The sequence below is a fragment of the Rhipicephalus microplus genome, chromosome 7, assembly GCF_043290135.1.
Source record: "Rhipicephalus microplus isolate Deutch F79 chromosome 7, USDA_Rmic, whole genome shotgun sequence".
Classification (NCBI taxonomy): domain Eukaryota; kingdom Metazoa; phylum Arthropoda; class Arachnida; order Ixodida; family Ixodidae; genus Rhipicephalus; species Rhipicephalus microplus.
The window spans coordinates 111,786,753-111,797,957 of record NC_134706.1 but is presented as its reverse complement, the minus strand read 5'-3'; the positions used below and the strand labels follow the sequence as shown (position 1 = coordinate 111,797,957).

The 11,205-nt window shown below is 45.2% G+C and overlaps 1 protein-coding gene across 1 annotated transcript; it reads left to right on the top strand.

Annotated features, from left to right (window-relative positions):
* Positions 1-1,814: 1,814 nt before the first annotated feature.
* LOC142767839 (uncharacterized) lies at positions 1,815-2,183 on the top strand. Its single transcript, XM_075870079.1, has one exon. The coding sequence runs from the start codon at positions 1,815-1,817 to the stop codon at positions 2,181-2,183; it is 369 nt and encodes a 122-aa protein (XP_075726194.1).
* Positions 2,184-11,205: the final 9,022 nt, after the last annotated feature.

Genomic DNA, 11,205 nt, shown 5'->3' with positions numbered 1-11,205 from the left:
ACGTGGTTTTTTACCATGCGAAAAGTAGTCTAACTCATGTAGTAATTTTATACACAAAGTAAAAGAACTTGCTTTTTTTTCACAATGAGGTTTTCATATTGCTCATCGCGCACGAGTCATCCAACCGCGTTACAAAGTTTTACGCTCACGCAATGATTCCTCCACGTCATTTTCAAGTAAATTTAACTCAATGATTGGCTTTCAGAAGGCAGGTGCACAGCACTAATTAAACGTTTCATGCCGGTTATGCCGCAGCGAAGTGAGGGTGTTCTCATCCGTGGTAATAGAGCGACAATAATTACACTGATCAGAGTGTTGAGGCAAGCTACGAGGCTAATTCTTTTGGCCCACCCTACCATACTAAACTATAACACTAAAGCGAAAAAAAAAACCATAGGTGGCTAGGTGGTCACGTGGTGCCTAGATCATTTGCCCTTTAACGGTATGGGCCGTACTTGACCACTTATGTTTCATTAAAATCTAACCATATGCTCTTGTCTTTCGTCGAGTGAAACGTTTCTAGGTACTCCGGGTATATTGCTGCACTTGCTGACATACAAATTGTCACGTAACACAAGCAATGTACCACGCAGCAACCGCAAATGCTGCGCATTCGGCGATCCTTGCTGCATACGTAATTATATTGAGATGGCAGTTGAATTTTTAGTTTTTTGGTAGTTTTTAAAACAACCAATAATGATACAAGTGGCTCCAAGTTGATTGTCCGCTGGTTGGCATCTTGATAAGGAAGAAGAAAATTGGCAGTGCGACCGAGAACATGCTAAAATTGTTCGAAAACGCCACACATGCAAGCACCAGCCAGTACACACCGCGCCGTCGGCACGCTGCAATAATGAGGAAAGCACTGGTTGCCAGACCGGTCCTCCTCACCCGATGGAGCATTATATTATTTAAGCCCTATTTATACAGATGATTCGAGAAACACTTGAGAAGTACTGATAATATAAATATTCCACTTAATGACCACTTGGATCTGTTGCTGGATTATTTCATGTCTCACTAATTGTTTGCAAAGCAAACTGAAGCCGAAGCTATCACCCTTCTTCGTCATCCCTGCCCACCCGCTCACAAGCCCGCACAAAAACTATAATATTTCAGCGCAATTTCAGCAGCGTTCACGTGAAAAAAAAAATGCCGAAACAGTACAATTCAGCCAGTTTTCATGAAATATACATGATTAGGTAAAAAAAAGTTATCGAATTCCGATAGCGTAAAGGAGAAATCTCGCCAGGATAGACTGATTTATTTACAATGTGTATTTTAGGTGTCTCAATATTTGTTGTATTCAAATTCTGCATCTCAACTTTTCCTCCATATTGATCGTTTATATTACATTTTTCATCCCTTGAAATCATGACTTTTCTCTGGTAAATGTATAAAAATTGTAGCGCTGCACACTGAAAATTTCGCAAATGTCGTATACCTAAGTGTAAAAAAAAAGAACTGCTTCTCTTTCAGCAGTTCGGGAATCACTGTGTGCTTTTACTAGAATAACTGGTTTTCGCCCTGCATACTTGCACTAGTTCAGAAATAAGCAGGTGACATGGAGATGAACGGACCAATTCCTCGCTTGTTAAAAACCGGATTTTCTAGAAGAAGAGAGGCTTGTGGTGCACGTTCAGGTAGCGCAGAAGGTGAACCAAGAGAGAGAACGGGTGGGGGAGGGGATGGAGTTGTAGCTAATGGTACAAAGGTCATTGGTTGAGAGTCTCGCACAGACGACACACGTGTGTATGAAAATACGACAGCAGCAACGACTGTCATTCTACTCGCTGTTATTGAAAGAGTACGCCATGGACCCTCGCGTCGTCGAAGAGTTTCTCCAGCGTCTTGGCCAACGGCGAACGCATCCTGCAGTCCATCCCCGGACGGCGACGCTCGTCCTCGAGTTCTGCACCATCAGGGGTGCCACCGACTGCGAGGACCTGCTGAACATGGGCTGCCAAGCTACCCAATACTGGGCCTCCGTATTTCGCGAGTTTGATGTCCATGGGTGCGGTAATTTTGACAGCCGCGGCCTGGAGGCAGCCCTCAGAGAGTGCGGTTACCCAGTCTCCGGAGACCTCTTGGCTTGCCTGCACGGCGTCTATTCCAAAAACGGCTGGGTTTCCTTCGACGCTTTCGTGAAGGTTTGCGCCGTCGTCGGAAGCGTGTGCCCCTGAAGTAGATTCAACGCAGCACCACCCGAAAGGTCCTTTTCAGGGCCACCCTATTTCTGCACTGGCTGACTTCTCTTTCATGATCCCTCTCCGTATCACCCTCAAAAAGTACTTGATAGTATACACTTAGCGTCACTACGATTGGTTCACTTCTAGTATTGTAGCTGTATCTTGGCTGGCCCTTTAGCGCAGAATTAAAACTGCGATGCAGATACACTGACACTATTTTGCAAGTTTAGTGACGCTATATGCGTTTCATATCGTACTTACAGTGTTGGCTATTTTACGTTCACGCGTGTTCGCGGTGAACATTTCTTTCGCAAGGTTTACTGAACATAGTCGGTATATAAACTTTACGGATTAAAACACACTAACAGCAGTTTCATGTGGCACAAGGAAGGGAGGGGGGAACCTGCAATAAAATTTAGGCTCTGATTTTTTAGGTTCGTTGTTGATAAGAAAAATCTTTGGGCAAACGATGCTTGTTCTCACTCCACTGAAGAGCGAGAAGCGTAAAAATTCGTTCGACGTGAGCTCAAGGTGCATAAAAATTGACATTGAGGGAAAGTCTATCAAATCTCGTTCATATAACAATATTGGGTACGCTAGTCTTATCTACTGATAAGCAAGTTCAGGTGTCCATTGCAGATAGAAGGTCTGCAGAAACACGGCAGCGCGCTGCCCTATCAGATCTTGGGCTGCACGTCTCACAGAACTTACTAATTGGGCCGTATTGCGATATGCCCCGTATTAATTGAAAAAGTAAGAAAGGGAATTTCGTCGTTTTGTGCGGCAAAGATAAACATCAGTCACATGACTTGCTTCAGCTGGTGGGTATGTGTGCCCACCTGCTTCAGTCTAAAGAAGTTCAGAAACAAGTATATTCGTCACGAGTTTTTTTTTTCTGCGATCATTTGCTGGATACCTGTCAGCCAACATCCCGGCGCACATTTCTGTGCCACGTGAGAGAGAATTATTTATTTGCGCCTCATTGGAGACCACTTCATTTTCAGTTTCAGAGCGCTTTCAAAACAGCAAGTCGCTATGTGCAGCTATCGCTACTTGCTGTATGCAAGACCCGACCACGTCAACAGGCAGAACGAAGACGCAAAACTTTGCGCATTTTTTACGTCAAGACGTCCCTTCTAGGAGAAAAAGAGATTGCAGTGTCGCCAAACAAAACCGTCCACGCTTGCACCACGGACACGAAAATAAATGACGCATACGAAAAGCTACACATATAAACATAACTTGGTCCACCACGTGTATTTGAATGACACGATTATAAGTAAAGATTCGCAAATTTTGAAACCATGGCTACAAGAACTTGATGAGCAAGAAGCAGCCTAGTATTACTTGATATATTCTAAGCTACAGGCAAAAAGTGATAGAAACTCAAACTCAGCTCGAATAGCAGTCTTTCGATAAATGCATTTTCCAGACAGGGGCATGGCTGCCGTTTTCACCAATTAGTCATGCCACACTGCACTTCTGTCAGTGTAGTCAGGCTTAAAAACGACTTGGTTTGCTAATATGTACTAGGGTGCACGTTAAAGAACCATTGCTACTATAAAATTTCGGAGCCCTCCACTACGGCGTCTGATAACATTTCGGTGTTTGAGAGACGTTAAACCCGAGATATCGATCAAATCAATCATATGTACTCATGCAAAATCAGTACCTGCTAAAAGCATGGGTAGAAATAGTTATGCTCACTCATTGCCTTTAGAAAACGCCGAGAAATCCTCGCGGAACTGGAAATTCCTGGGTTAGCAAACTGCAGAGCCCCGGAAGACAGGTCTTGCTCGATTTAGCCATCTTCGACGAATGCATGGTTAACATGTTCTTCGTAGCTCAATGCGGCATCCGTTATTTGCCTGCCACAACTCGCTGTCTTCATCTTTCGCGTAGTAGACGCGCCAACCGAGAGAGATAACTGAGCGTGAATCAAGTTCCAACATCACTGAGCGAGGGGCGAGAAGGAGCATAGGCAAGCGCTACCAACGTAGTAAGGAATTATATAATCACGAAATAAAGAATAAGAAAAGACACATCATCAAGAAAGAGTTTTTTACAGGGGAATCAACTTTTATTGTGAAACTTGTGAAAGCTAATACTTGCAAACATTCACATCTGCCTCGCTTCGTTCAACCGGATCCTAGGATTGCCAGCAACCACTACGAGAGTGCATATTTTTTTAAAGCCGGAACTAGCGCTTAGTTTCTGGAGCTTGATTGAGTTCTCGTGCAAGATTATGATTTGCGCAGTGAGCAAGTGACGTGGTTAAACTAATCCTCGGGTCAAAGAACTTGGTTTTCCAGGAAAGAAAGGAAGGCATGAGACAAACGTGCAACGGGAGCGGGAGAAGAATGTGAATGTGACAGAAAAAAAGATGTGGCGTCGAGAAGCTAGGGGTCATTGGTTGACAATAGCATGCAACCAACAGCTACAGAGGTGCTTAAAAATTCAACCGCTACTACAATTGTCACTCGACTTGTGATTTTACCAGCAATGAGTGATGGTCCCTCACCTGGTGGACGAGCTTCTTCGCCATCTATAACTACGGTGAAAACACCACTTTCGATGCCCACATGGTGGCGCTAGTGCTGCAGTACTGCGCCATGACGAGAGCCTGCGACTGCGTTCAACTGTCGGACATCGCCGACGAAAGTTCCGAGTCTTGGGCGACCGTACACAGGCTCCGTCCGGGCTATTTTTCCAGCGACAAACACCAACCGGAAGATCTGTGAGCTTTCGGTATCTCTGTCAACGGCCATTTGTTACTTGCCTATGCACCAGACAAACATGCAACAGCTGGTTTTGGCTCGACGCCTTCACGCATCAGCTTTGCACCGTCATAAGAAACGTGTGCTTCTGATTTGGTGCAAAGCAGCTCCACACCGATGGCCCCTTTTCGGGCCAACCAAATTTTCGCTTTGGCTGAGTACTCGATTCACAATCTCCCTCCTTGTTACTCTCACAGCTTGCTCTCAAGTATAATTTAGCTTTGCTACGTTTGACTTGTCTCACAGTTATTAGTAGAGAGGACGTGGTGGCACCGTTGTGCGGTTGCTTCCGTGGGACCTACACGTCTGCATGCTTCCTCAAACTCTCCGCTTGGCGTGCAGGTGCTCTGGCTTCTTCTTTTTCTTTCTTCAACTTCAGTAATATTGTTCGTATTCATTGGGACAAAATCAGTAAAATACTCCTATACGTCTGTTACTGACTGTTTGAAATGCGATAAAGAACTTCGGAAAAACGATGGCTTTCGCAAATTGATTCGACAATTTACGGCCAGCGTCTGCTACGTCAACGACACAAGTTGCAGTGGCTGAGCGCGCAGCTTATATAAATGGTAAAAAAAAAACCTTTAAATGCAATTGTAACCCACTCAGCACGTGCTCGAGACATACAAAAGCCACCAGGCCTGCGCGCAAATCTCAGCACAGTCACAGCGAAAGCTGGAACACCAGATTTTTATACCCTTTTTTTAACACTTCTTGGGTAACCGCTGAACGTAAACTTGTAGGATACCCACTATGCTATAAATAGTCATTTTTGTGTAGCACTGTGCAAGTAGGGAGGAAATCAATATGTCAACCTACGTCAGAAAGGTGTTGTAGCCGCTGCACAATTGCAAGTAATTTTGTGCAATTTTTGTATTCTGTCGCTGACGACGATGAAGAATTATGCGTAGCGCGATCGTAATGAGTAGTCACCCTTTTACGACACAGTCGTTGCTCATTTCGCAGAGTTTGATATTATATATCACGCTATGCGTCCGCATAATATACATGGTAGGGGTACCCAAAGAGCTGATTCCGCTCGTCTGGGTATCGGCTCACCAGGGACTTAAAAAGAACGAGAAGGCTCATTCGGTCGCCTGAGGTCTCACCTACCGGCTGACCCCTGGAACCTCCCAAGTTGCCGAACAAATAAGAGAGGATAAGCGCACATACCATGAAATCGTCGGACACTACAGGATCAATCGGCAAGTACACCCGAGAGCAGACACGCTCTGGAAAAATGTTTCGTTTCGAAAGTAACAGATCAGGGTTTTCCTAAACCCCGCACTTTACAGCAAGTGGCACCCCATTGTTTTCCGGTCCCAGAGTAAATTTTTATTTATTTATTTATTTACAATACTGCTAGCCCTTGCGGGCTGTAGCAGGTGTGGGAAGTGAACAGGTGAACAATACACAAACAATGTTAGGCAAAAAACAAGTCCAGCCGTCGTTGAAAATCCTGTGAGGATCTACATCCTGTAAGTACCTCGGGAGGAAGCGCATTCCAGTCAACAATAGATCGCACCAGAAACGAAAACTTAAATACATCCACTCGTGGTACATAAGCTTGGACAGAAAATGAGTGATTGGTATGAGCCGACACTCGTCCTGGGGGGCGCAGGTATACACTGGGATCCAGCTTGTAGTTCTTATGCTACAGGTCATAAATAAATTTTAAGCGAGCTATTTTTCTACGTGTAGCTAACGATTGAAGGTCAGCCCCAGCAAGCAAAAGTGATACAGACTGTGTTCTCATGTAATTTGAATAAATAAACCTCGCGGCCAATCTTTGTACTCGTTCAAGTTTGTTAATTTCAGTTTTAGTATGCGGATCCAAGATGATAGATGCGTACTCCAGCGTTGGTCTAACAATAGTCTTATACGCCAACAATTTAACAGAGGGCGTTGCATTACGGAGTTTTCTTCTCAGAAAACCCAGCTTTCGCGTCGCCAGTCCTGTAATGTTGTCAATATGATTGTCCCACTTTAAACTGCTGGATATAGTAATACCGAAGTATTTAAACTCATTAAAGCTCTTTATTTCTCTATTGTTTATTGTGTATTTATAGTTAGGGGGGATTTTTTATTTGAAATTGTCATGCAAACAGTTTTATCAAAATTAATTTTCATGTCCCATTTTTCACACCAGTTGTCAATACATCGAAGAGCATCATTGAGGAGCATTTGATCAGAAACACTTTTCACATGACAAAACAAGAGACAATCATCTGCATATAACCTTACATCAACAAAAGGAGGCACAACCGTTGCAATATCATTCACATAAATTAAAAAGAGTAGATGTCCCAACACGGAGCCTTGTGGCACACCAGAGGATACGCGTAAAAGAGAAGAATGTGCGCCACTTATTTCAACAAACTGCAACCTATTGCGCAAGTACGCTTCAACCCATCTTACAATTGCGGGATCAATACCAAGTATTAACTATTTTTGAATAAGTTTCTGGTGACATTCTCTATCAAAGGCCTTAGAGAAATCAATTGCTATGACATCGACTTGTTCTTTTGAGTTTATCGCTGTAGCGAAAGCATGAACAGATTCAAAAAGCTGAGTGTCGGTTGAAAGGCCTTTTCTAAAACCGTGTTGCTTAATATAAAACAGATTATTGTTTTCTGTATATAGAAATATATATTTTGAAATTATATGTTCTATTACTTTGCACGCCGTGCATGTGATAGAAATTGGACGGTGCGACAAGGCACCCTGCCGACACCATGCGACAAGGCACCCTGCCGACGCTTTCGCCTGAAGGAGAGAGAGAGAGAGAAAGGCAAAGGAAATGCTTATATGATACCCTACACGGGGAGGGGGAAGGGGAGAAAAAGAATAGAGAAAAATGTCAAGGACATGCGGCACCTGCTGACAATTCGTCATTAGGAAGTCTGCTGTGCGGAGAACTGTCAATGCGTCAAGATAGCAGCTCCTTGACTCGTTAGCGTGAGTCATAAGGCTGACGAGTAGAAATAGCCGATCTTGGACTTACGCCTAGTAGCTCGAAAAGAACAGAAACGTTTCTGAAAGGGATAAGTTTATAAGAAAGTTTGGTGACATCGGTGTGCATAAAACACGTTTACATGAGTGCGAAACATGCGCTTCGCATTCATGTAAGCAATGGAAGGCGCATTGCACTAATGCGTAGGAAATGGGCAGTTTTGCGAGTGCCGGTCGATTCACGGGCCGTAAATCACGATGAGGGGAATGGTGGCCCCCCGTTGTGCGAACTTCGTGCGTCCCTCTTTCGCTATAAGGAATTTATTAATATTAGCTCAAGAAAACAAAAAAACGTACGTTCGAGAAAGAAGTGGGACGAAGCAGAAATGTCGGGAGCTGAGATATTCCTGCCTCCTGCCACTCCTTTCTCAAGTCATTGTTATTTTGCTCGCGCTAATATGTACCTATTTATATAGTGGTTGATGACGCAGAAAATTGTGCGAATTTCTGTTTCCCGTGCTCGAGGCACGACTAAGCTAATGAGTTATTTTTTTTAGTTCTTTTACATAAACCAACTCGCCCAGCTACAAGTCGCTGTAATCTGATACTCGCTCGCTGTAATCAGACACCACATGGTAGCTGCGGCGTACAGAAGACGAGAGGTCCTGCAAACGGCGTCGCATCACCTTTCCGAAACGCGCTTGCAAAGTCGATGGGCTACTCTGGCATTCGTGTAAAATTGATTACAGCCTGACAGCTCGAGGCAACTGCCAGTCAGTTGGCTGCCAGCTGGGGCGACTAACTTCATTCAACAAGAGGCCGGCACGCCGTCTCCACGGTTGTTGGGAGTGGGGTCCAGTTCCTCTTTCCTCGATAAGAAAGCACGTTTGCGTATAGCCGGGCGTCGACAGTTTGCCGTAAGCCGGCACGACAACTGGCGCATCACGACCATGTAAACGGGGGTAATGCGCTAGAAAGACGTATCCCACAAATGCGCTAGGCAGGTCTGGATTTCGAGGGGTAAGTCGACCCAGAGTACTTTTCACGACAAAGGAACGCCGACCACTCGTCGTGTTGGCCTTGTGTGCACTTCTCGCACACTACAAGACATCTGCGAGAACAGAAAGCAAGAGCTTCTCGGGACTAAAGTCCACTAAATTTTTCCCTTTTACCTAAGTAACGACAACTGCCTCCTCTCCCGACCCTCTCTCACACACAGCCGGTGGCTGCCACCATGTGCTTCCTAACTAGGAAGACTTCCAAAGCCACGTACGTATAAGTAAATTAGCCACGCGCCTATCAGTGAACATTGTGCGAACGCGACGCGCCTTTCCCCTCCAGCTAGTCCCCCGTCAATAGTGAGCGAGGAACGCGTTTTACCAGGTACCAAGAAGGGGTGCCCAAGGCGACACCACTAACACCTGAATAGTCTAGATGGCCTCGCACGAGGGCAGGAGATGTGGAATAACAGCCACTATGCTAGCCTGAAGGTGCGAGGCAGCATGACGAGGGGGGAGGCGGACTGAGTGAGGATAAGGACGGACATAAAAATGCGTGCTCAGCACGGAAGGCGACAGTGCTGTAGTAGCGTGAGACACTAGAGATAGAACGCATTTCTGCCGCATCCTCTGTTCCACTGCTCGCGTAGAGGGCTTCTTTAGAGTTTGCTTAGCGTGCGCTGCGAGTGCGTGTGGGAGTACCTGCAGCACAAGTGCCTTGCCGGGCTTCACATGAGTCATGACAAATCATAAGGATAGAGCTTCACGGAAGAGGAAGAGAGCCGCCATCGCGGCATGTCGAGCACGGGCAGCAGCTGCATTTTCACACCATTCAAGGTAAGACCATTTCGATTACTGTGGTTTCTTTTGATAATAAAAGCGCGCAGCTACAGCAGCAAAAAGAAAAAAAACATTATAGAAGCCTATTCTTGATACGGTGGCGAGCTCGTTTTGTACCCCAGACGCAATGTGGGCTCCGTAAAGGAAGGAAGGAAGCAGAAGGCAAATTGTCACGTTGTGGGCGACATTCTTTCTATGATCAGCTTTACGTTGCCAGCTACACTGCTATACTTTACTCTATTTTATGTTGGCATGTTAGTTTTGGCGGCTATATATGTACAAAGACAAATTCGTTAGAACTTCTGTTTTACGGCTTCAGGTGAACAAAACTGTCCAATGCTATATCCCGTACTTTGTCGCTGCAGCGCCTATAGGTGCGTGTACAGGACGCTGGACACGCAGTCACTCCTAGATAATGCGCGCCCGTGAGAAGAAAGTGCTAAGATCTGCGGACGTGTGGTGTCTATAAAAAACCTTGTTTCTTTGTGTATCTGAAATGTCGCTGCCGTGTATCAAAAGGCTAAGGGTAGGTGCTTCTTAGCGCTGTGACGAGAGGTCTGGGCGAATCAGGACCTACAGCACGCTGTGTGTACGTCACAACGCTCCTGCTTGCGTGTTTATCTGCTTGGGCGCCTTTTATTTGTCGTGACCTTGTGCTCCGTCTATCTTTCTGACCTGCACTTGTCCGATCGAACAGCATATTTGCGGGCGGAACATTGAGCAGTGGTGGCAAAGCCCGGCATTTTTGTCTGATGCTGCTTTTTTCGCAAGCACGCGGCGTGCTTGAGAGCTGAGCACTGTAACTGAGAAAGTGTTCTATAAAAGCTAGACTGTGCTCAAAGTAAAAAAAAAAGATGCGAGATGCACCCAATCAAATGATTCTGTACACACGAGCGCTTATCCCACAGCGCATGGACACGCGCGCACACAGCGTGTCACATGCCCTATCCGCCCAACCATCCTCTCAAAACGCTATGACGCACTTGTCAATCCGTAATGGTTCATATTTTATCCCGGCCACCCTTTTCTACAGTAAATATGCTTTTTTGGAAACAAAACTATTTAATTTATATATTGATATATTGATTGATTGATTGATTGATTAGGTTCAAGGAAGGCAGCCCAAACACCTGTATCATCTATCTTGCCTTTTATCGACATTCAAGCAACCCATAGTAGACGACTGTCGGAAGAAATTCTTTTCAGTAATTATCCCGACTGAGAAAAGGACTCGCCCTTTAATTTTGAGTTTTGCATCGGTCCCTCACCACACCAGCTTATTATTCATGCCAGCTTTGGAAGTGTAGTTGCTACGATCCCTGTGCATCTGGTGCTAGCTCACTAACCACATGATGTACTTTCCTGTAAAATTTTCAGGAAGGCGAATTCGCCGGAGAGCAACAGAGAGCAACGCCAAAGCGCCGCCTGTACGCCATGCTTGAACGACAG

Excerpts from the sequence above, each read along its gene's own strand:
- LOC142767839 (XM_075870079.1), top strand. The coding sequence starts at position 1,815 with ATGGACCCTCGCGTCGTCGAAGAGTTTCTCCAGCGTCTTGGCCAACGG.